Genomic DNA, 26,609 nt, shown 5'->3' with positions numbered 1-26,609 from the left:
TGGAAAAAAGCGGTACGGACCACGGACGCCACCTGGGATTCCATAGTGAGCGCCGGGTCCAGATGGATCCCCAAGCTGCGAACCCCATCCCTGGCGGGCAGAGTCACCCCCCCAAAAGTGAGGGGGTTTCCCATTACCCCAGGTGTGGGGGCGCCCACCCTCAGTACCTCCGTCTTGTCCGGGTTCAGCCTCAGCCCGTTCTCCTGCATCCATTCCAGTACGGCCTCCAGGCAATGCCGAAGGGACAGAACGGCATCTCCTGCAGTTGGAGAAAAGGAGATGTAGAGCTGCGTGTCATCCGCATATTGACTCGGGGAACCCAGCAGTGCCGCGGAGACAAAGTCCACCAGCTCCGGTAGGGAAATGGCTGGGTCGCGGGGAGCACGGTAACCCAGCAAGATCCCAATACCGTCCCTAGCCCCAATCCACACGTGGAGAGCCTCAAGACCTGGTTTTACCACTGAGGTAAAACCTAGCTACCTCCAGGGTGGACTGATGGCCACTCCCCCCCGTCCCTCCAGTCTACCCTGGTGTTGGACAGCATAACCGGGCGGGCAGATGAGAGCAAGAGGGGGACCCCCCTCTCCGCCAATCCATGTTTCGGTTATGCAAGCCAGGTCTGCATCTTCCTCCAGAATAAGATCGTAAATTAGCTGGGTTTTGTTAGATACAGACCTGGCATTCAACAACACCAGGCATAGAGTAGAAGGCCGGCTGGTCTGGCTACCTCGATACTGGAGGTTGGTCTCCATCTCAGAACAAGGAACAGCCTTTAAACATCTGTTCATTGTTCTTCTAATACGAGTAGGGATGGAGACAACGCCATATCGCCCTCTACCCGTGATCACGGAGATGTTTTGTGGCCCCTCACTGGGAAGGCAGGCCCTCCGTTCCATGACGGGAAGGAAAAGTAAAAGGAAGGACAAAGAGAAATAATACTAATAACTTAATACAATTAAACAAAAAGAAAAAAGAAAATTATACAATATAACAGCTAAACTAAGTGACGTCACAGGAGTTGCCAGTTGCTGACGATACACAGCTCTACATCTCCTTTTCATCTACCTCAGTGGATGCCGTCCTGTCCCTTCAGCGCTGCCTGGAGACTGTATTGGAATGGTTACAGTGGAATAGGTTGAGGCTGAACCCGGACAAGATGGAGGTCTTGAGGTTGGGTGGCCCTTCCATTAGCGGTATAGGTGACTCCCTTTCTTTTGGGGGGACGACCCTTGCCGCAAAGAGTAAGGCCCGCAGCTTGGAGATACATCTGGACCCAACGCTTACCATGGAAGCCCAGGTGGTGTCCGTGGTCCACTCTGCCTATTTTTCGTCTGTGGCCGATTGCCCAGCTGCGACCATATCTTGATGGGAGGGCCCTCACTACTCTAGTCCACGCACTCGTAATCTTGAGATTAGACCATTGTGATGCACTCTACGTGGGGCTGCCTTTGAGGTTGATGCAGAAACTTCAGGTGGTCCAGAATGCAGCAGCCAGGCTTCTTAGTGGGGTGAGAAAATATCAGCATATCTCCCCCACTCTGGCTGCCTTGCACTGGTTGCCCATATGTTTCCACATTGACTTCAAACTGTTAATGATTACATATAAAGCCCTAAACGGTTTGGGACCTCAATATTTGGCTGATCGTCTTCTTCCACCTAGATCTACCCGAATCACCCGATATAGCCAGCAGGGACGGCTGAGTGGCCTGATGCCGAGGAAGGCCCGGAAGGAAAAAACAAGAAACTGGGCCTTCTTGGCGGTGGCCCCTCGGCTGTGGGACACTCTCCCAACCACAATTCAGCTGGCACCCTCACTGGGTGTATTCAAAAGCCTGTTAAAATCTTGGCTATTCAAGCAGGCCTTCCCTCTAGTCAATTAAGTAATGTGTTGTTGTTTTTTGCCATCTTGATAATGTATTCTTTGAAATTAATCGTTATAATTGTATTCTTCTTGATTTTATATATGTTATATTGATATGTTTTTATCTATGTAAGCCGCCCTGAGTAGACATTGTCTAGAGCAGTGGTTCTTTATGTGAGTGATAATGCCCCCCAGGGGGTGTTTTCATTTTTCAGGGGAGCGGTAGAACGAAAAGGGGCAGTGTGGGGGCGGCGGAACAGAAGGGGGGCCGGAAGGGGGGCACTGGAGCAAGCCAAACCTGCGAAGGCAGCTGCAGCCGTAGTGCTGGCAGTGGATCCGGTGCTGCTGCTGCTAGACGATCCCATTCTTTCTGCTTGCCACATCTCACCTTTCTCCCTTAGGGGAGCATTGAGTGTGGATCGGGTGGAAGGAAAAGGTCTCTTGGGTCCCCGTCCTTGCCCGGTGAAACACTGCCTTGCACCTGGGTGGGGAGGGAGAGACAAGCCCCGTTTGTCCATCCTGCTTTCCTGCACATTACAAGGGAAGCACGGAGAGAAACGGGTCGGTTTGGGGTGGTGTGGCAGGATTTCTAGGGATGGGGCTGGCTCAGGTCATCCTGGGTGGGTGGGAATTTGGCAGCTTTTCTGGCTTTTCTTTTTGTCCCTGTTGTGGCTGGCTCTCAGGGGCAAGAAAGTTCACCTGGCCAACTTTAAATGGCTTTGAGGGACATCAGACTTGAGATCTTCCCCTGTCTTCCATGTACACGGGTGTGATGTGCCTCTCTGTGTAAATCCTCTGGAAGAGAAAGCTCTCAAATTGAACTGAGAGTGCTGAGGGCAAAATCCACAAGTCACCCACTCCTCTTTCTCCCTGAACCCTGAGGATCCGTTCAGTGAAGGTGAAAATGGCAGCATGTCAGTAGCTTGAGTATAACAGTTTGCTTCAAGTAGAGGGTGGCGGGGGCGCTCCAAAAGGTTTAGACTACAATTCCCATAATCCCCTGCCCTTGGCCCACCTTCCCGCCCATTGCAACAGAAGCGCAGAAAGAAACGAGTCGGTTTGGGGTGGCGCACCATCTCTCATTGAGCTATTCAACAGTTCAGTTGTTTAAAGATAATGTGAAAATGTTACATTAAACAGGTTTCGTGTGTAGAAGGTTGCTTTGGTCAACAGACTTTTGCATTATTCTAACAATGCTCCTTGAATTAAAAAAAATTGAAAACTGCTACAAGGCAACATACAACCCTAATTTGCTTCTCTATTTCCTTAATACAAAGTCTACTATCTACAGAATTTCTCTCTAACTTTGCTCTGCTTTTTCAAAAAAATTATTTTGAGACCCAAGTGGGTTGCTATCTTGAATTTAGGGTTCAGACAGCAGCAAAATCAATATTCCTTTCCTTTCAAATAAATACTCCATTATTCTAAGATTCTCTGATTCTTAAAATTCTGTTAGGACTTGTAGCTGAAGTGACAAAACCAATTGCTAGCATATTATTGCCAGCCATGGCAATAATATGCCAGCTGACATATTATTGGTCAGTATGAAGACCAAGTCTTTTGGTGAAACTAGAATGAGCCATTAATACATAGTCCTGGCTATGTTTTTATCAGGATGTGGCCAGAAGACATGGAGACATATTGTTTTTAATTGCCACCCTTTAGTATCAGAGGTAGTTTGTGGAAGATAAAGTGAAGCTTTTATCAAGCTGCATTTTTCGAGCTTTGGAATACACAGGCTTGTGTCCAGTAAGGATCATCTTGCTGGTGGAAGGAGAAATTAGGCTGCTTCCCTACCTTAATTTTCTTTCTCCTGTGCTGTCCTCATTCTCCATTGCCACCACACCAGGCTCAGTTACCCAACTCACACTTAACAGCAGATCTTTTTTTTTTGTATTTTTTATTTTTTATAAGGGATAACAAAAAGCAAAAGGGAATTGGGATTGATGAGGAAGAGGGGAGACAATAACATACTTTCATCCATTCTGTACCTATTGCCATATCAAGATTTTAAATTATTCTATTTACTCTTTTCTGCCTTCTAGATTCAGTTCTCCTTTCAATATGTACTGTTCACAAGCTGCCTGTTGATTCTGTCCACTTGTTAAATAGATCCCATCTTTCTGTTGCCTTTTGCAAGGGATAGTCCTTCATAACTTCTGATAAAATGTCCATTTCGGCTATTTCCCGTATCTTTTCAATAAGATCTTCTTGTTTCGGTACCGTTGATCTTTTCCAATTTTTAGCATATAAAATTCTAGCTGCCGTAACTATGTATATAACTATATAATTCTTTGACTTATCTATATTTTCAGGTATCATACTCAATAAAAACAGTTCTGGGGTTAATGGCACTTTACAGAGCAATATTTGTTCCAACATTACATGTACTCTTTTCCAATATTGTTTCGCTACTCCACATGACCACCACATATGATAATAGCTTCCCACTTGTGATTCACATTTCCAACACTTATTTGATACATCTGTATACATCTTTGACAATTTTTCTGGGGTCATGTGCCATCTATAAAACATCTTATATATATTCTCTTTAAAGTTCACCGATCTTGTAAGCTTTATATTATTTTGCCATATTTTCAGCCATTGATCAATATCAATGTTATGCCCTATATTTTGTGCCCACTTAATCATACATTCCTTAACCATTTCATCTTGCATCTTAATTTCCATCATATAATTATACATTTTCTTAACAGTTTGTTCTTTTGAACCTAATAAAAGTTTGTCAAAAATCGTTTGCTCTAAGTAGAAGCCTTCTATTTTATCTTTTGTATATCTAGATTCTAGCTGTGCTCTAGGCCACCACTCTATATATATATTCTGTGACTCTAGCTCTTCTTTAGACTTTAGTTCACCATCCTTTTTTAATAGATCTTGATATTTTAAAAAGTTTGTTTTTGTCATAAGACTGGGTTGGATAAAGGCCTCTAACGGTGACACCCATACAGGTATTTTGTAATAAATTTGTTGTACAATTTTTCTCCACATTCCCAGTAAAGCTCTTCTTATCATATGTGAATTAAAAATTTTTTGTTCTTTGTCCTTTTTATACCATAAATAGGCATGCCAGCCTAATTGCAAATCATGTCCCTCCAAGCTAAGTAATCTATCATTTTCTAGAGTTATCCATTCTTTTATCCAATCTAGAATACAAGCTCTATAATACAGAACCCAGTCAGGAAGACCAAAGCCACCCCTCTGCTTAGCATCTTGCATTGCCTTAATTTTAATTCTTGGTTTTTTACCTTGCCATATAAATCTCATGATTATCTTATTAAATTCTTTGAAAAATGACTGTTTTAATATTATAGGGATTGACTGAAATAAGAATAGGATTTTTGGTAAAATAGTCATTTTAATTGCTGCAATTCTTCCCAACAACGATAGTTGTAATTTGTCCCATTTCTCCAAATTGTTCTGTATCTCCTTCATTAGTTTCATGTAGTTATCTTTGAATAATGTACTTGTCTTTTTTGTAATTTGTATTCCTAAATATCAAATTTTCTTCTCCTCATGAAAGTTCGTCTTCTCTATTAGCTCTTGTCTTTCATGTTCTCTCATGTTTTTGGTAAGTAATTTAGTCTTCTTTTGGTTTATTCTCATTCCTGCCATGTCACCAAAAATTCTTAACGTTGTCATCAGGTCCTCTATTGAATCCAATGGTTCTTCCAATATGATAACTAAATCATCCGCAAAGGCCTGGAGTTTGTAGACTTGACCTTTCACTTTTAATCCTTTCAATTCTTTTTTGTTTCTAATTTGTTCGTTTAGTATTTCCAGAGTCAAAATAAACAGGAGTGGGGAGAGTGGGCACCCCCGTCTAGTACCTTTCTGTATTTGGATTTCTTTTGATAGTTCGCCATTGATTTTTACTTTTGCCTTTTGCTCCGTATATATTGCTTTAATTAGTTTCATAAATCTTTCTCCAACCTGCAGTGTTTTCAATGTGTGCATCATAAAATTCCAGTCAAGATTATCAAATGCTTTTTCCGCATCCAAGAATATCATAGCCATCTGTTTCTCCGGGTGTACTTCATAGTATTCCAGGGCATTTAAAACTATCCTTATATTATTCTTCATCTGTCTTTTAGGGAGAAACCCAGACTGATCTTGATGTATCAAGTGGGTTAAAATTCTTTTCAATCTAGTTGCCAGGATAGTCGCATATATTTTGTAGTCCACATTCAACAATGAAATTGGCCTATAATTTTGTATTTCTTTACCTTCCGTGTTTTCCTTATGTATAAGAGAGATTGTTGCTTCAGTCCATGTTGCTGGTATTTTCCCTTCTTCTTCAATGCATTCTAGAAGCTTTTTAAATGGCTGGAGAAGCACCTCTTCCAGTTCTTTGTAGTATTCTGCTGGTAGTCCATCTGGGCCTGGTGCTTTCCCATTTTTTTGTTTTTTAAGGGCTTCTGTAATTTCTGCATACGTTATAGGCTCATTTAAGGCCTGAATTTGTTCTTTAGTCAATTTCATTTTATTGTGCTTCAACAAATATTCTTCCTGGGCTCACACTTAACAGCAGATCTGAAGTGGTCTGCAAGAGGGAGGGGCATCACTGAAAACTGTCTCCTTCCCTCTTCTGAAAGGGGACAGTGCCTTCTATCAGTGGAGTGACTTCCACTGGATAAAAACCTCAGCACCCTTTTTTCATTTTCATTTTCATGTCTTGTTTTGTGTTTTGCCCATGGGTGATTGATTGATTAGGCATCCTTCAGTCTCAAGAGACTATGGTAACGTGCTGTGTATGGAGGACTTGGGACAGTGTCTAGTGTGTCTGAGGAGGCCAATTCGAGAGTGACCATCCCTTCCACACTGAAGACAAATACAGTCTGTACCCGTCTAGCTCCCTGATGTTGCTGCTTTTGTGACTTCCTCTTTGCCTCAGCCTGCTGGACAACGGTCACTTCAAATTGGGAGAGGCTGTGATGCAACGCCTGCCTCCAGGCTGAATGCTCAGATGTCAAGGTTTCCCATCTGTTGAGGTCCATTCCTAAGGCCTTTAGATCCCGCTTGCAGATATCCTTTATTGCCACTGAGGTCTCCCTCTGGGGCGATTTCGCTGCATTATTTCTCCATACAGGAGATATTTTGGAATCCGGTGTCAAAGGGATCTGATGTTGAGCCATCAAAAACTACAGTGCCCTTCATTCCCCCATGAAAGGGCCTGATGATGTTAAGGAGTCGAGGTGGACATCCAATCTTGAGAAGTATTTTAAAAAGGCCCCCCTTGCTAACCAAATCAAAAGCCTTTGTGAGATGTATGAAGGCCACAAAGAGTGGCTGTTGTTGTTCCCTACGTTTCTCCTGCAACTGTCTGAGGGAGAATACCATGTCAGTGGTGGATCTCTTCAGCACAACACGGCAAGCAACGCTGAGAAGAGAGATGCCAGGGTAGTTATTGCAGTCGCCCGTCTCCTTTGTTAATATACAGTGTGACGATGTTTGCTTTGTTTATGAATTCTTGTTGTGCTCTGTAAAACATTTTGTGTATCTCTTTGTATTGTACTTTTTTAACATGCACTCCAGTTCGATATTATATTTTGGTTTCTCAGTTTTATGGTTTCAAAAAAAAAATTCTGCTCTTTGTGTAAACTTTTTGTGTAGAGATATATATAATTTGTTGCTCTGATTTTTGTTGCTTTCCTTCTGTAAAATTTTTCTCTGTGTCTTTTAAACCCTTTTTATAGTGTGCATGAATATGTATTTTCCTTGAATCTTAAGTTAATTTCAGAGTTTTCGTCTTGAAATTTTTAGTTCCTGCATTCCGGTTTGTTTTTATGCCCTTTTAATATTTCTTTTTGCATCTTAAAATTCACTTGTAACTAAATCATTAAATGTTACTGGGGTTTTGGGGGGCATTTCATTTTCTTGCAATTGAATTTTATTTTCAGGGCCAATTGGATTTAAGTGTCATCAATCAATATCAATCAATCAATGAATCAATGAATCAATCAATCAATCAATCAATCAATCAATCAATAAGATATCGCCATGGGGAGGGGGGCAATGATAACTTCTTCAATGGCTCAATGGGGCATTTCTTTCAAAAAGCTTAAGACCCACTGGTCTAGAGGGGTAGGGTAAACATCTAATAAATAAATACATACATACATACATACATAAATAAATGACACGAACTGCCTCCGGGACTCCGGCTCTGGATTTTGCCTCGAGGTTAACTCCTGAAGACTTTTCCATAAGTGGATAGCCACAAGGCAGTGGAGGTTTGAAATCGGAGTTTACCTTCTCCTAGATGGGCTGCCTTCCAGGGCAGATGAGCCCCACCTACCCAGCATGCTGTCTAATAGTGCGGAAGTATGATCTGACCCTTAAAAGTTTCCTATCCCCAGGTGTATGCAATGCTAATTAGCTTTCCTATTTACTAAATTAGGGTCCAAAATAGAATTAGAGTATTTCATGCGCCATTAGGTGTGCACTCCTGCTCACGCTTCGTTAAAGCTGAAAGCCCTTTAAAGCTGAAACATGAGAGGTCTTACAGCTGACCTGGCTGGCGCTCCTGTTGAGGCTCTGGTTGATGGCTGGTTCACCGCCGCTGCTAGGGCTGTAGACACGATTGCACCTGAACGCCCTCTCCACCGCCGAGCTTGGCCAGCACCTTGGTTTAACCAGCACCTTCCAGCAATGAAGCAGTTCAGGAGAAGGCTAGAGCGCAAGTGGAGGAATAAGCTGATGGATCATAATTGGATAGGGTCGAAACTAACCTTTACCTGGCTAAGGTAAAGGCTGCTTGTCAAACAAACCTCACTAACCGGATAAGTGAAACCTCAAACCAGCAGGTGGAATTATTTACTATAGTACGCAACCTATCCGGAATTGGTCTGACACTTTTACAGGAGCAAAAAGGGAGATCGGGAAGAGCTTTAAAAGGCAAACGGAGATCAAAGAGCCCTTTCCCGATCTCCCTTTTCACTCCTGTAAAAGTGTCTTACAATGTTTGGAAGCTGTTTTAAATGCTTGCAATGGTTAGCCCACCTCCTGAACCCTATGCAAACTGATTTTGGTGTTGTTCTGACACTTCGTTAATTTATGATGATTTTTTGTTTTCTCCATTGGAAACCATTAAACAGACCATTCAGTGGTTTTCAATGGAGAAAACAAAAAATTACCATAAATTAACGAAGTGTCAGAACAACACCAAAATCAGATTGCATAGGTTTCAGGAGGTGGGCTAACCATTGCAAGCATTTAAAACGGCTTCCAAACATTGTAAGACACTTTTACAGAAATGAAAAAGAGACATCGTTGTGTGAAAATCCCCCATAGGAAATATCGCTGTGTGAGGCGGCAAATTTAACAGAAAAAGGCATCATTGTGTGAATTCATCGTTGTGTGAGGCACCCGTTGTGCGAGGCACCACTGTACCAGTAAATGTACTTCTGGGCCAATAATCAAAAGGCAATTAGCAGGTATACTGCTTGGCAAAAGAACAGCAACTTTAAGAACAGCAACTTTAAGCCCTAGAATCTGCAAGTCAAATCCTATAGCTGTTTTGTCTTTTATTCTTTACTGTGTTTTATTTTTATTTTGGGGGATTAGTAGTAAAAAAGATAGAGGTGCTTGTTAGTGCCCTTAATTTGCCCCTTTTCTCTGGACTTGAATGCTACTTTCAGAAGTTATGAAAAGAGCTTTAAGCTCATCCTACATAATGGTTACTGAAAATGTGTTTCTACAAGAACAAGGAGCAAGATCAAGCATGTCAGATGGATACAGAGCTAAGTGAGCACAGCTCAGAGGTCAACCAGAAGTTCACCTAGTCACTGTATTTACTTTTTTTATATAATGTACATACAAAACTGCCTCCTGTGGGGCCTACTTGTGGCACATTTTTAATCTAAATTTAAATTAACTGTTGATGAGTGACTGGTCTCATAATAAAAAGATACCTGTAAAAATGCCCAGGTGGCATCATGGAGCTATGACCATAACACAGTCATATTCAGACTTGAACAGCCATAGACTCAGAGCAAATTTGCATATGTTGAATTGGCCCTAACATTAGACACACTGAGGCAGCTGCTTCAGGCAGAAAACTTTGGGAGCCATGGAAGGCTAAAAAGTTGTTACATTATTTTACTTCTTATTACTGTAAGAAATAGGGAAAATGCTTTTGGATTTTCTGCCTCATGTGCTAAAGTGATGTGGGTAATTTTGGAAACCATATCCCTTATATTGTGTATGTCCCTCAAGGGAATAATATGCTTCTCTGTCTCGGGCATGAACAGATAAAAATGTTCAAATATAGTGTTGAAGTATCTCCATGAAGAAACCTAGAAAATGTACCCACAATCAAAGGCAGTAGAAGGATATAGATATGAAAAAAGCAAATGCAAAAGAATAAACATTGTGTCTACAACAAAATTAAATTCATAATTAGAAAAAAGCTCAAAGGCTAAAAAACTGCAGCTAATTCTGAGCATTAAAACTAAGAATTGCTTCTCTGTGAAATTCAATACCCATTGCCCTTTAAGATCTGGCTAACTGATAATAGACAGAGGAAAGACATGTCAAACACTCTTATCAACATCACCCAGCGGAAAAGAAAAACAAACAGTTAAATATCTGTTCCTGACAACTGGCAGCATCTGGAACAAGCATTCTGTCCTTCTTTTCAGGAGAGTTCTTTGTAGGCAAGCGTTCCACAGATGAAGTCCTATCATGCTGAGCTACTCAGGAAACTCAGCAATGCAAGGTGTGATAGGAGTTGTAGTTTTGTGAAAAACATGGAAAATGTACTATCCAGGATGTATGCAACCCCTTACAGGTGACTTGAGTGTAACAATGCTTTCTTCAGATAGGAAGATGATGGGGAAAACACTTTCATGAGCTGGTTAATCTTATCCCATATACCAGTGGTCCCCAACCTTTCTAATGCCAGGGACCGGTTTGTTAAAGACCATTCTTCCAAGGACCGGGGGGGGGCTGCCGCCATCGCCGCCCGGGAGTGGGGAGGGGCGTGGGGGGGCATCCGTGCATGGGGGTACTTGTTATGCAGTAGGTTGTTGGAGGAATTTCCAAGAGATTAGATATACCATGGAGCACAGTGAAGACAATCATCATCAAGTGGAGAAAATATCGCACAACAGTGACATTACCAAGAACTGGATGTCCCTGCAAAATTGATGAAAAGACTAGAAGAAAATTGGTCAGGGAGGCTGCCAAGAGGCTTACAGCAACATTAAAGGAGTTGCAGGAATATCTGGCAAGTACTGACTGTGTGGTACATGTGACAACAATCTCCCGTACTCTTCATGTGTCTGGGCTATGGGGTAGAGTGGCAAGACGAAAGCGTTTTCTTATGAAGAAAAACATCCAAGCCCGGCTAAATTTTGTAATAACACATCTGAAGTCTTCCAAAAGCATGTGGGAAAAAGTGGTCTGGTGAAACCAAGGTTGAATTTTTCTGCCATAATTCCAAAAGATCTGTTTGGCGGAAAAACAACATTGTGCATCACCAAAAGAACACCATACCCACAGTGAAGCATGGTGGTGGCCGCATCATGCTTTGGGGCTGTTTTTCTTCAGCTGGGACAGGGACCTTAGTCAAGTCAGAGGGAATTATGAGCAGTTCCAAATGGCAGTCAATATTGGCACAAAACCTTCAGGTTTCTGCCAGAAAGCTGAACGTGAGGAGGAACTTCATCTTTCAGCATGACAACGACCCAAGGCAGACATCCAAATCAACAAAGGAATGGCTTCACCAGAAGAAGATTAACATTTTGGAATGGCCAAGCCTGAGCCCAGACCTGAATCCAATTGAATATTTGTGGAGAGGGCTGTGCACAGGAGACGCCCTTGCAATCTGAGAGATTTGGAGCATTTTTGCAAAGAAGACTGGGCAAATGTTGCCAAGTGAGGATATGCCATACTGATAGACTCATACCCCAAAAGGCTGAGTGCTGTAACAAAATCAAAAGGTGTTTTGACAAAGTATTAGTGTAAGGGTGTGCACACAAATGCAACCATATTATTTCAGGGTTTTTTTATTTTTTATTTCCCTCTACCTAAAAAAATTCAGTTTGCTGTTCAACTGAGTTGTACAGTTCATAGGTCTCATTAAAGGTGGAAGAAGTTCCAGAACTGTCTTACTTTTGCTTTCACTGAGATTTCATAACACTGGATTGATTGATTGATTGATTGATTGATTGAGTGTGTGTGTGTGTGTGTGTGTGTGTGTGTGTGTGTGTGTGAGAGAGAGAGAGAGAGAGAGAGAGAGAGAGAGCATTCCCAAATTTTCCTTGTAATATTTTATGTATACTTTTCACTGTTTTATGACAGGGGTGTGAGGTGTTTCTGCTTTAACCAGTGCTTATCAAGTAGAATTTAAAGCAGTACATTATACATATGAAATATAATGAAATCACTTCTCATATTAAAGCAGATTACCAAAGCTCTTCGTAAAATATGCAGATAAAATAATTATTGTGAAGCAATAGTAAAGTATAGCATATCCCCAAAAGATCCTGTCCTTATGAAATTATCATCTCATCAAATCATCACACCATCATCAGGCTACAGTTCTATCTATGAACAGCCTGCTGAGTAAGTTGTCAGGACCAAACCCCCATTCTCATGGCTTGGAAGGTGCAGGATTAGTCCTTTTGCCAGCATGAGAGGTGGAAGGAGGGGGTGGATGTAACCCTTCAGGCAGCAGAAGGGGTTGGGCTCCCTTCTGGCTGCCTCTCCTGCCCAGTCTTGGGGGCTTCCCTCCCCTCGGCTGCATTTGGAGTTGGGTGACCCTCACTCCCCTACCTGCCCCTCGCCTCCCGCCAGCCTCCCCCAGTCCTGCCCCCGCACTCACCATCCCAGGCAGCCCTGCTGGGACACACCATCTCTCCCAGTTGCAATGGTGGGGGGTGTTGGGGGGAAAGAGGTGGAGGCTCCCTGGATCCCAGAAAGGGAGAAGCAGGTCCCAGGCAGCCTTTCCAGCCACCCAAGCCTCACTTTCCTCCAGAGGAAGAAAAAGGACGGACAGGAAGGGACATGTTTTTAGAGAGGTAACATTTCCAATGGGGACAGAAAGGTCTCCTTCTCCCAAGCTCCCCTTCCCTTCTAGGAATCCCCACTCGGTGTATTTAACCCTTAGTTGGCTCGCCATCCAAAAGAAGTCCAGGGAAGCATTGCGTGGAGTTTTGGTTCCTTGGATTCCTTCTGGGTTTTTGAAGGGAAGGGCCGGCACCTCCACCCGCTTGCTGCCTAGCTGAGGAGCAACCCTCTCCGTCCTGCTCAGGAAGGGAGCCCGGGGCTGCCAGCTGGGAGGTGCAGGGCGGTGGGAGAAGTGGAGTCCAAGTCAAGGGTGGCTGTTGCTGCTGTTGCTCGCCGACCCCACCCCAAAACACCTCGAGAGCTCTCTTTGACGCCCCTCCTCCTCTTCCTACCCCTCCTCCCTCCACCACGACGAGAAGTGCTTGGCGGTGTGTGCTGCCTTGCACATAGCATACTGGCAGGAGCGCCCATGGGCAGGCAATGAAGCGCTCCGGCACCAAGTCGCCTAAGTGGCCGGTGGGGCAGCTGGCCAGAAGCGCCACGCTTCCTCTCACCCTCTCTGAGGAGGCGGCCCCTCCTGCTTTCTTACTCTTCCTCTGTTTCTTTTTGGTTGGTTCTTTGTGTATTCTTTGCCCTGAAAGCACACCGTTCTCCCTTGAGAAATATATTTCCCAGGTTGGGGTCGTGCAAAGTCCCTGCGGGGGCCCTGCCTCTGCCCCGAGGGACCCTGGGGGAGTCCATGCGCCACAAGGAGATGCAGCCACTGGGTGGGGTGGGGAGTAGGGGAGAGGCCACTCCAAAGAGGACCCTCCGAGTGACCCTCCCGGCTGGGCCCGGGAAGTCTTTTGCCCAACGCCAGAAGAGAGAAAAGCAGCCCCCCCCGGGGGGGACTAACCGCCTGTGCCTGCCTCTTCTCCGTGGCTGCCTCCAGGGAAGCCTCCGGCCTGGCCCAGCCGAGCCCTGCAAAAGAGCTCGGGGGACTCAGGTGCCAGTCCCGTCCCCTTTGGCTGCAGAAACGGCCACAGCCGCCGCCGCTGCCAAACACCTCCCGCGAGTAGCCCCGCTGCAGCAAGAGCTCCGGGATCAAACGGGCGGGCTGATGACCACTGGCTGCCTGGCCTGGCCCCATCCGGACCAAAGCCACCCCCCACCCGTTCCGCCATGTAAAAGTAGCCTCTCCAAAGTTGCAAGGCCCACCCGCGTGGCTCACTCCATCCATCCCTCTCCCTCACCCCCGGGAGGCGCTTCCCTGGGGCTCCCTTTTCTCCTCCCAAGCCCAGGAAGAGACCCAGGCTGCGGCCCCGAGTGGGCTCAGGCGGCAAAGAGCGGGGTCAGCAGTGGCCGTTTCCCTTTCTCCCTACCCCCGCCCCGCAAGTCCAGCAATGGAAAGGGCAAGGGAGGGGAGTGGGCCGCCCCGCCCACCCCGGGCTTCCTGACAGCCCTTCCCGGTGAAGCCCCTGCCCCCCACCCCCCGCACCTGAAGCGGGGCGAGTCCTTGAGGCACTCCTTAAAATCGACGGCCACCTGCATCACAGCCTTCCTTGCTTCTGCTCCTGCTTTCAGAGGGCAGAGGGAGGAAGGGAGGCGGTAGGGCTTTTGCGGAGGGGGGTGAGTGCGGGGGGGCAGGAAGTCTGTCTCCGCGGCCAGGTCCAGCTCAGACCAGGGACCGGTACTGGGCCGCGGACCAGGGGTTGATGACCCCTGCCATATACAGCATCTGTCTCTCTTACTAGCCAGGTGGGGGCCATTCTTTCCTAGCTGTGACTGTGACATCAGCTCCTGTATCCACTAGACCCTGGATTGGACGTCCTCCCATCTGGATGGTCAGGATCTGGATAACTGCCATTGCAAGCCTGTCCGGCTGAGTAGGATTTTTCACCCAAACCTGAATGTCTGCCATGTGAGTTATCAGCCCTGGCATGACAGTCAAGCCCAGACAAACAAAATTAGCACAAGGAAAAACCAGAGCAGTGTAGCCTTGAGGAATAGCAGCAAGTTTAGCTTTAGAAACATAGACCCCAGTTCAAAACAAGCCTCCTATTGGTGTGTAGTCAGTACCCCCCTTAGATTTTCTTCCTCCTCCCCTTCTGATTTCTCACAAGACACATGGCATGCTTGTAAAGCTTCTTTTGTACACCAGCCCATGACATCAAATAAATCCTGCAGATTCCCTAGTATTTTCTCTGGGCCTGGAGGCTGCCCGGAGTCCCATCTCTCTGAGATGGAATGTGACCTTGGCCGATCAGGTGGAGATACCGAAGTGGCTGCTGCTTCCAGGCCAGCCAGGGAGGGAGGGAGGCAGGCCGGTTTTTTAGCTGATTGGAGTGCCTGCGCACCTCTCCATAAGACACACCAAATTTTTAGGAGAAGAAAACAGGAAAAAATAATCTGTTTTCTTCGTTCCATAAGACGCACAGACTTTCCACCCCCCTGTTTTGTAGGAAAAAAGTGTGTCTTATAGTGCGAAAAATATGGTACATCTGCTTTTTATTTATTTATTTATTTATTTATTTATTTATTTATTTATTTATTTATTCATTTATTTATTTATATCCCGCCTATCTGGACTACCAGACCACTCTAGGTGGCTTTTTGAGTTAGAGCTGCTAGCATTAGCAAAGTTACTTGAGCAACTGCATTAATTTCTGCTTGCTGAGTTAGGCAAATGAGTCCTTCTGCTGGCAATGTTTTTAATTCATCTGGGGTTTTCAAGGAAGTTTTCCCAGGCTGGTCACAATGAGACTGAGAGTCCAGCAGTGGAGCCAAAGAGGCTTCATACACCGTAGGTCGGCCGAGCCACTCACAATTTGTCATGAACTACCAAGGTCGTTCTTCTCTGTTGGTGATCTAGTCTGCAAAGTGGCTCTGCCCTTCCCTGCCTCCTCCAGCAGCTGACCGCTCTGATGAGGAAGCAAGACAAGGATTCTCCCAACTACAGTAAGCAAATGATTAGTTGATCGCAGGAAGAGGCAAGGAAGGGCCAGCAGAGCTCTGTTCTGGATTGGTGCACTACTGGAGAAGATGGACCCCAGAAGTTCATGATAAGACATGACTGGCCCAGCTGGCCTGTGAGATGTGGGAGAGTTTATGTAAAAAAGGTAAAGGTTCCTGTTGATAAATTTCCAGTCATGTCCGACTCTAGGGGGCGGTGCTCACCCCATTTTCAAGCCATAGAGCCAGTGTTTGTCTATAGACAGTTTCAGTGGTCAAGTGGCCAGCATGACTAGACAGGATGCTGTCTAGGCCCATCTTTAGGTAAGAGTTCTATTATGTCTTTCCCCTCAGGCTTCTTTTTTCAAAGCTAAACACACCCAGTTCTTTCCTTCTTTCTATGTTGGCTTTCAGTTGTTAATGCATTGTTTTCAAGTTGCTTGCAGAGTGTCTGCTTTGTAATTGCCTCAAGAATTTTTTTCTCTCTCCATCAGGTGACGAAGAGGACAAATGGAATTCTGTTTAGCCTGTCATTCTTTCAGTCGGAAAAAAAGACATATCAAGGATGAAAAAAAATTGCACAATTAAAAGGCAAAAAGTGAAGAAAGGAAACCAGAAAACAAGAGGTAAAAAGAAATCTCTAGCTTCTGCTATTGATGTTGATGCACTTCTCTAATCATCTGAAAAAATCGACAGGGGAAAAAGGAAGGAGAAACGGTTCCCTGTGCACATAAACATTCAAGTTTGCCTCAGATGCCAGTGAACTTGACAAAGTCCACCCAGAGGAGGAACAAAGCAAATACATTGAACAAGGAAAGAGCATCACGATGCACAGTCATTGTACTTCACGTGAAACATCCCTGAGGAGTGAGAGACAGTACAAATGTGTACAGTGTGGAAAGAGCTTCAGTAAGAGCAGTAGCCTCAGTTCCCATCAAAGAACTCACAATGGGGAAAAAACATATAAATGCATGGAATGTGGAAGGAGTTTCAGTCAGAGCAGTGCCCTAAGTAGACATCAAAGAGCTCATACTGGGGAGAAACCATATAAATGCTTGGAATGTGGAAAGAGCTTCAGTCACAGCACTTACCTGAGTTCCCATCAAAGAACTCACACTGGGGAGAAACCGTACAAATGCATGGAATGTGGGAAGAGTTTCACTGACAGCAGTGGTCTCAGTTCCCATCAAAGAACTCACACTGGGGAGAAACCACATAAATGCATGGAATGTGGAAAGAGCTTCAGTCACAGCAATGGCCTCAGTTACCATCAAAGAACTCACACTGGGGAGAAACCATATAAATGCTTTGCATGTGAGAAGTGCTTCAGTCGCAGCACTTACCTGAGTTCCCATCAAAGAACTCACACTGGGGAGAAACCGTACAAATGCATGGAATGTGGGAAGAGTTTCACTGACAGCAGTGGTCTCAGTTCCCATCAAAGAACTCACACTGGGGAGAAACCACATAAATGCATGGAATGTGGAAAGAGCTTCAGTCGGAGCAGTGAACTAAGTAGACATCAAAGAGCTCACACTGGGGAGAAACCATATAAATGCTTGGAATGTGAGAAGTGCTTCAGTAACAGTAGTACCCTGAGTTCCCATCAAAGAACTCACACTGGGGAGAAACCATATAAATGCATGGAATGTGGAAAGTGCTTCAGTCAGAGCAGTGTCCTGAGATCACATCAGAGAACTCACACTGGGGAGAAACCATATAAATGCATGGAATGTGAGAAGTGCTTCAGTAAGAGCAGTACCTTGAGTTGCCATCAAAGAACTCACATTGGGGAGAAACCATATAAATGCATGGAATGTGGAAAGAGCTTCAGTCAGAGTAATGGCCTCAGTTCCCATCAAAGAACTCACACTGGGGAGAAACCATATAAATGCATGGAATGTGGGAAGACCTTCAGTCACAGCAGTGCCCTGAGATCACATCAGAGAACTCACACTGGGGAGAAACCATATAAATGCATGGAATGTGAGAAGTGCTTCAGTAAGAGCAGTACCCTGAGTTGCCATCAAAGAACTCACATTGGGGAGAAACCATATAAATGCATGGAATGTGGAAAGACCTTCAGTCACAGCAATGCCCTGAGTTCACATCAAAGAATTCACACTGGGGAGAAACCATATAAATGCTTTGCATGTGAGAAGTGCTTTAGTCACAACTGTGCCCTGAGTTCACATCAAAGGACTCACACTGGGGAGAAACCATATAAATGCATGGAATGTGGGAAGAACTTCAGTCACAGCAGTAGCCTGAGTTCACATCGAAGAATTCACACTGGGGAGAAACCATATAAATGCATGGAATGTGGGAAGAACTTCAGTCACAGCAGTAGCCTGAGTTCACATCGAAGAATTCACACTGGGGAGAAACCATATAAATGCATGGAATGTGGAAAGAGCTTCAGTCGGAGCGGTGAACTAAGTTCCCATCAAAGAACTCACACTGGGGAGAAACCATATAAATGCTTGGAATGTGAGAAGTGCTTCAGTCACAGCAGTTACTTGAGTTCCCATCTAAGAACTCACATTGGGGAGAAACCAAACAACTCACACTGGGGAGAAACCATATACAGTGGTGCCTCGTATAACAAGCACCCCATTTAATGACGAATCCGCATAGCGATGGCATTTTCGCATTACGATGTTGCCTATGGGGAAAAATTGCTTTGCGATATTTTCCTCATAGGCCCCATATTCCTCCAGCTGAGCGGCGGGAGCCTCAGAAGCAGCTCTCCCGCTGCTCAGCTGGGGGAAAATGCCGGCGGTAGCCTCGGAAGGACCCTTCCGAAGGGTCCTTCCGAAACCCCTGCTGGGATTCCCCTTCAGAGCATCCGGATCCCCCACCCTGCCCCCCCCGCTTGGATCTGACCCGCGGCTGGCTACCCCAGCCATGGCCAGACTCCCGAGAATCCGGCCATGGCTGGGGTAGCCGGCCATGGGTCGGATCTGGGCATCCAGATCCCCCCACCCTCCCACCCTGCCCCCGCCGCTTGGATCCGACCCACGGCCGGCTACCCCAACCATGGTTGGACTCCCGAGAGTCCGGCCATGGCTGGGGTAGCCGGCCGCAGTGCCATAGGAACGCATTAATTTAGTGCGTTTCTATGGGGTTTTTTGCCCCGCATAGTGACGAATCCATATAGCGATGATTTTTTTGGAATGGATTATCGTCGCTATGCGGGGCACCACTGTAAATGCCATTGCCTGTTTGTATGCAAGGTTCCAGTTCCTTTTTTAAAAACTATGTTTAACTCCCTCTAAATAGCTTCTAATTAGCTCTGAAGAAGCTTTTGAAGCCAAGCATTTAGGGAGTTAATACAACCTCTGGAATTTTCTGCTGTTTCACCAATACCACAAGGAAAGGGGGAGAAGAAACAGCTGAACTGCTGACCTACTGCTCTGAAGAATTTATTTTTCAGGCAGAGGTTGTTCAAGGCAGCACCAGGGCCATCGCCTTCTCCCTTGGAGATAAAAGGCCACGAGGAAAGGCAAGCGAGGTGGAGATACTGGTTCCTCATTTTTACTAGAGCAAGTGTGAAACATGGACAGAGATTTACAGCTTGCATTCTGGTGACCTCCCAAGCCCTTGGAAGCTAGTAGACGTGTATTTGCCTTTACAACCATATCAGGTGCGGTAAGCAAACAGAATTTTCTGCTCCGCCTTCTCCCAACTGTTTAAAAGTATTGCTGAAAAGTCTAAAGCAGACTAAGACTAAGACAGATTGCTTTTATTTCTGGACAAAAGGGGATGAGTGAGGCCTAAGGCAGATACTTGATTGTGGAATCTCTAAGCACTCCAAAGTAATTGAGGGCCCGCCTGTTCTGTGCTTGTAACTGCACACCTACCTCTGGGTTTAAGTCAAGCCGTGAGAGGATAATCAAACCAAAAGATCTGTGCCTGAGAGCAAAACCCATTCTCCAACTTTTAACCTGCTCCAGCAAGTTGCTAGAAGACTGAAAAAGCCAGACCTTCTGACTGGACTATCTTACCAGAGGACACACAATATTAGTACGAAATTAGTACATTCTACAATATATGCTTTCCTTTATATATATTTGAATTTTTCTGCTCCTAGACTTGCTAGCACTGTTAAGTCAAAATAATTTTAAAGACCTTCTTTTCAAAGTATTATTATTATTATTATTATTATTATTATTATTATTATTATTATTATTATTATTATTATTATTATTATTATTATTATTATTATTATTATTATTATTACTGGCATAGTATATCTATATACTTAGTAGTACACATTTAACTATATGTATATATCTTATGGTCTAGTACAAGAATAACCTGCTCTTGTTGGACAATGGTTTCTACTAGATGGGGTTATAAAGAACATGGGGTTTCTCCATTACATGGAAACTTATTAGCAGAGAGGAAAGGGAGACAAAAGAAAATTACACATTTCTTTTCTCCCAAAGAGGAGGGCAATAAAATACCAATGAAATTACAACGATATCATCACCACCCCCCAATCTAGAATGGTCAGTTGAGTATCGTTGTTCAATAATAGAAACAAATAAGGAAGATTATGCTCCTGACCTGGCGACAGAGTTAACAGTTGCAGAAAACGTTTTGGACTCCAGCAGGTTGGAAAAAAGGAGGTAGATGGTCTCATGTTAAAACAAATAGATGAATTGGCACAAGGATGCATCCAAACAGAAAAAGGGCCCTTTCCAAAGCCAGTTAAGGCAAGAGGAGAGTCTGACACTAATACACTATTCCAGTGGGTAAAAGACATTCTAGAGGAGATAACCTTAATTAAAATATTCCTCTATGAATCTTATGAGCTATTAACTACTCTATCCAAACTAACTGAGTTAAAAAAATGTACCTAACAACAACAACAAACAAACTGACCAAGATAATGCATTGTTACAGGACAGTTCTGCCAAAGAAGGTAAAAATTCCAAACAGGAAACCAAGAATAGGGCACAGGAAGGATCTATGTATGGACGCACAAGAAAAAAAAAAGAATAAAATTAGCAAAAAATAAGACCACATCACCATTAATTAAAAAGCCCAAGAATATTAAGAACGCAAATAACTTATTTAAACACCTTGAGATGAACTCAAATAAAGAGTCAAAATCTTCCAGACTTAAAAGAAACTCTGAGTGGTCGGACGACCAGATGGGTCCAAAATTTTTCAGACCTTCTTTTTGACAAAGATAGAGCTGTTAGACCTTCTACCCTCTTCGCTCTCTCTGATCTTCCTGTTTGGCCACCAGTAACAATAGATGACTCAATTAGAACCCAGAAAAGCAGAAGGCCTCCATGCCATCCCACCAGACTTATTGAAATATGAACCGGACTGGTGGGCTTCACTCTTTGCTTCCCTTTTCACAGCTAGAGATAATACTGGGATCTTGCCAAAATTCAGGACCGCTGCAATCCTTGCCCTATTTATAAAAAAGGGGGACCTGCACTTCCCAGAAAACGTCAGAACTATCAGTTTATTATCAGTTATTGGGAAACTCTATGCAAAATAGCAACTATTTAAACTTAATTCCTGTATCAATAAGCAGACATTGCTAGGCCCTGAGCAAGCTGCATTCAAGAAAGGTAAGGCCACAGTAAATAACTGCTTAATACTTTGCATCTTATTAAGAAAACAATTAAGCATGAAAATTCTAAATTGTATGTGGCTTTCCTTGACTTAAAGGCAGCTTTCAATTCGGTAGACAGAGAGTTTCTCTGGGAAAACCTTGAAAATATGGGAATAGAAAAAAAGACTCATTTCCCTGGTAAGAATTTTATACTCTGGCACAACATGCCAACTTTGTGTCTCTTGGAAAGTGGAGTTATCTAATCAATTTCCAACCAACATTCTTGCTTCCTCCCTATTCAACCTATTTATGAATGATCTAGCCCCCTTTCTAGCCAGTGTGGAGGGCCATCCACCAAAATTGGGACGCATTGTGTCCCGTTAGTGCTTTATGCAGATTTCATCTCCCGTTCCCATCCAGGTTTGAAATGTTTAATCAACAGAACTGTAGAATACCTGGACAAAAACAAAATGCAACTAAGTTAGGATGAATCCAAAATTTTGGTTTTCTCAAGGTCGTGGAAGCAACTTCAATGGAATCTGAATAGGCACAAAATAGAACAGGTAAAAGTGTATAAATATCTAGGCACCCTAATCATCTGCCACACCCCAAACCTTCACATATATCTGTGCACGGACCAATCTGGCGAGAGAAAAGAAGGAAGATAAAGGCTGCTTTTGCAAGTCCCTGTAAGGACAGGATGATTGAGTAATTGGTCAAATATTAAATTAATAAGTAAAATTAATTAATTAACATTTAAATTAAATATTAATATTGACGTGCCCCTACGTGTCCCCAGATTATTTCACTAGCCTGAGGCCCACGACTCGTTCTCTCCTTTACGCTGGCCACCAGTTGACCTCTCTCAACACCACAGTCCGCCCACCTTAATAAGTTTGGAGAGATGAGCAGCTAAGAACTAAACCTCCATGTCGCCGGTATGTAGAACAACTTTTAACATGCATTTCTTCCTTTTGAAGACATAGTTTTTCTTCATAAACCTTTGGAGCGAAAGATAAGGAGTGTGTACATGTTGCTAAGTTCTTTTAAGACTTTGTTGGTTTAGAGTTGAACACTAGTTTTGTTTATGAGTCTGATAAGCTTTTAGGGCTATGCTCCTGAGACAATTTCCTACAATAAGGCCCATTTCTAAATAATTTTTTCTATGCAAAAGAATTTTGTCCTTTTACTTCACCATTACAATTAGTGACTCAAATAGAAAATTTCCCAACAAACTTGAAGGGTTTTGTTGATTTGTTTAAGGATAAAAAAGTTGCCAATTGAAGGACTGGATGATTAAAATGAGCTCAAAGGATCAGCCGCCTAGAGTGGTCTTAATTGACTAGATAGGCGGGAAATAAATTAAATAAATAAATAAAATAAAATAGATAAATAAATAAATAAGATTATAGCTAAACCTGAAACTAATAAATTATCATGGTACAATTATATCCAATTAGGCATGGTTGAGGATTAATGGCAAATGTAGAGAATGTACTATGGACAATTTCTATCATCATATGAAGACATAGAGAAGGATGCTTTGAAGAAGGGAGTAGTAATTAAAATTTGGGAAGCCCCGTCCCCTTCTCTTCTCCCCACCTATCTCACCCCCCCACAGTAGGGGGAGGGGGAGGTCCTCGCAGGAAAGCCCCAGGCCAACCCTGACACCCCCCACACACAAAGACACCCCCCACAAACCCACAGACATAGAGGGAGAAAGGGGCGCTTTGATGGGAGGGCCTCCCCAGGCTCACCCCCAAGGAGAGAAGGACCCGGGCAGGGGAGGGAGAGGAAGAAGCGGGGTGAGACATGCCCCGCCTACCCTGAGGCTCCTCCCCATGAGGGGCGGGGCATCTCCTCCTCCTCCTCCTGGATGCACCCCTCCCACCCCAAAGGCCCCATGGCCAAGCGTGGGCAGAGGACGGGGGGGAGGTCACCCGGCGAGTTAGAGGAAGAAAAGCGTTGGGGGGAGAGAAATGGGGCAAGTCTCCTTCCCTTTAAAAAAACCTGAGGACTATTCCCTGAACACACACGCACTCACACATATGCAGGGGGGGGACAGGAGTGCTTCCTTGTTCTCCCCCACCCGTGGGATCATAACCGTCTCCTTCCCTCCCTCCTCCCGTGAAGAAATCGTCCCCCTATGAAGAAGAGGAATAAAAATGGGGGGTTGAAACAAGGGTCCTTCTTTCCTGCTTTCCCTCCAGGCAGAGCAACCACGGGGGGGGGCGGTCGTTTGGCTTTGCTCTGAACTTTTCCCCCCTAATGTTCATTTTTTTGAAAATCGCCCCCGACCCACAAAAGCACACACACAGACCTCCTTCCGGGTCCTCTGGCGGGAGAAGGGGGAGGAAAACCACAGAGGTGGGAGGGAGAGAGAGAGGCCGGCAGGCGCCCAGCTTTCGCCTCCGGTCAAGGAGAGAGAGGGAGGGGCCCCTCTACGTCCTTCCTAGCTCTATGGTTCCCTCCCTTTCCCCCCCCTGAAGGGAGGCGTTGGGGGGAGGGAAGGGGAGGAGTAATAATGAGTAATTAAGAGCCGCCCCACCTCCCTTGGTCTTCTTGGGGGGAGGAGAAAAGGGCAGCCTGGGGGGTCTCTTCCCTTCCCCGCAACCTTTCAGCCCCTTTCCCCAAAAGAAGGCCCTCCTCCTCCTCCTCCCGCCCGGAGACACAAGCCCCTCTCCCGTGACACCCCCTCTTCTTCTCCCATCTTCACACCCACCCCACAACTGGCGCACACACACACACCCCGTTCAGTCCAAGGAGGGGGAACTCCGGACCTCCTCAAATCCTCCACTTTCCAGAGGACAGGCAGGGAGGAACGCCAAAATATGGAATTTCACATGTATAGTGTTCAAAGAATTGCAGGGCATCCAGGAAAGTCAGCCCAGTCGAAATGTAAAATGTGTTGAAAAACTGATGCTTGAAAGAGTGAACTTTTCAGCCAAGTCTGGGAACAAGGTCACAGGGGAGAATAACCTTGCTACAGCTGAGACTTCAGGGTGGAGTCAAGAAAGAAAATAATTGAAAAGGCATTGAACATACTTACGTTGCAGGTGTTAATCTGAGATTACAATAATGGAACTGACTAGCTTGGGAGGTCGTGAAGGCTCCAGTGCTGGAGGCATTGAAAAGAAAGCCTGACAGACATCTATCAGATACACTCTAATTGGGATTGATGTACTGAGCAGGGGGTTTGGACTTAGAATTGTTAACCCTGAAAATCGGGTTGATTCTCCGGCAGAGGCAGCAGACTAAGACACGAGACAACCAGCTGTATAGGATGCCAATTATTTATTAAATTACACAGCTAGGGCCCAATCTCTTAAAAGCAGAGGTGGACCCTGAACAATAAGAGCATAAACATTATACAGTGGTGCCTCGCTTAATGATGAATTCGCATAACGATGTGTTTTTTTAGAAAATAATATGCCCCGTATAACGATGTTTCCTATGGGCGATTTTCGCTTAGCGAAGTTTGGGACCATGCTTCGCATAATGAATGCGATTTTAGGTCCCCTGCTTCACTTAACGATGTTTCTTTTTTCATTTAAAAAGGTGTCTTAGAAGGGTAAAAAACGGTTCTAAATGCTTGGATTCGTTAGAGGACCCCCTAAGCCATGTGCAAACCTAATTTGGCTTTGATCTGACTTTTCGTTAATTTATGGTTAATTTTTTTTCTGGCCCATAGGAATCAATGGACCTGTCAAAATCTGACAGCTCCATGTTTTCCTATGGGGGAGAAAACAATTCGCCATAAATTAACGAAAGTTCAGATCAAAGCCAAATCAGGTTTGCACACGACTTAGGGGGTCCTCTAACGAACCCAACCATTTAGAACAGTTGCTGAGTCTTCGCTAATTTTTGGTGAATTTATTCTTCCCCCATAGGAAATAATGGAGCTGTCAGATTTTGACAGCTGTCAAAAGTTGGGGGGAAAAAATTCACCATTAATTAACGAAAAGTCAGATCAAAGCCAAATTAACTTTTGCATCCGTTTTAGAGGGTGCAGAAGCTAATCCAAGCATTTAAAACCATTTTTGGCCCTTTTATGACACACTTAATTTTGCAAAAATTGACTTCGCAAAGCCATTGGAATGTATTGAGTCAGCTACAATACATTCCAATGGAGGAAACATTGTATCGTATAACGATGTTTCCTATGGTTTTTTTCGCTTAAGGACGGCAATCCGTGCCTATTGGAACGGATTAACCGGTTTCCAATGCATTCCTATGGAAAATGGTGTTTCGCATAACGATGTTTCGCATAACGTTTTTTTTGGAACCAATTAAAATCGTTATGCGAGGCACCACTGTATAGGTTTTGAGATACAGCGTTGGGGATATAGGGGTTTTGACCTGATTGGTTCTTTGGGTCTTTGACATAGGATCTTCCTGATTATTGGCCAAAGAAGTTCCAGAGGTTATTCTAATTGGTCGGACTACAATGTCCATGTTATGCCCTCGTGTCCAGTTGACCTAGGATTGAGATGTTCTCTTGAGGAGTCAAGATGTCTGCAAGGAATGCATCTGAATTACTTTTATCTCCCTTCCCCATGTTGATGTTACTTTCTTTGTATATGTAAAATAACCCAAGTTGCTAGATTTGTGGTGTTTTGTTTTCTTCTCCTCGCACATTAGGGTCAACTATCTAGGGTATTTGTCTTCATAAATGTCCTTGATGACACTGCCTGTTCGAGTCAGATGGCCCCTTTGTTGTTCTTTTGGGGAGGAAGATAGCTGAGGATATGGCCTTATATTACTCTTATATTGTTTCCTCTTGTAGTCTGGCTTATCTCACAAGTGAAGCATGTTGTAGCTTTTGAAGTGTAAACTATTAGTTCCCCCTTCTCCTTCTACTCTGTTCGTTTTTCTGGCCATTCTTCAGGATATGCATTTCAAGAATAAAATGTTACATTTCTGTTGCAATGATCAGAAGTAAGGTATTACATTGCTTACAAGGTACATGCATATTGCTTCAAAGTTAGCATTACATACATATTAAAAGGGAATAAAAGGCAATACAGAGGATTCTGGGATTACATGATATGCAGGAATACATTTAGGTATATTTGTTGTGCGCCTTTATAAACTAAGTGCACATTGTGTTAGCCTCTGAGCATGTTAAATATATTATCTCTGACGGTCTACTATCAGAATCATAGACTTACAGAGTTGGAAGAGACCACACGGGCCATTGACTCC

At 44.3% G+C, this 26,609-nt stretch overlaps 1 protein-coding gene across 1 annotated transcript; it reads left to right on the top strand.

The window, feature by feature from the left end:
• Window positions 1-16,451: 16,451 nt before the first annotated feature.
• LOC140703779 (uncharacterized) lies at window positions 16,452-26,333 on the top strand. The gene has a single exon (XM_078387733.1). It carries the CDS (start codon window positions 16,654-16,656, stop codon window positions 18,445-18,447), a length of 1,794 nt encoding a protein of 597 aa, XP_078243859.1. The 5' UTR covers window positions 16,452-16,653; the 3' UTR covers window positions 18,448-26,333.
• Window positions 26,334-26,609: the final 276 nt, after the last annotated feature.

Source organism: Pogona vitticeps, chromosome 2 (genome assembly GCF_051106095.1).
Source record: "Pogona vitticeps strain Pit_001003342236 chromosome 2, PviZW2.1, whole genome shotgun sequence".
NCBI classification, from domain to species: Eukaryota; Metazoa; Chordata; class Lepidosauria; order Squamata; family Agamidae; genus Pogona; species Pogona vitticeps.
Note: the sequence above shows the minus strand (reverse complement) of the source record. Positions and strands in the feature narration are given on the sequence as shown.

Coding starts and splice junctions, on each gene's coding strand:
- LOC140703779 (XM_078387733.1), top strand. CDS start 16,654: ATGCACAGTCATTGTACTTCACGTGAAACATCCCTGAGGAGTGAGAGA.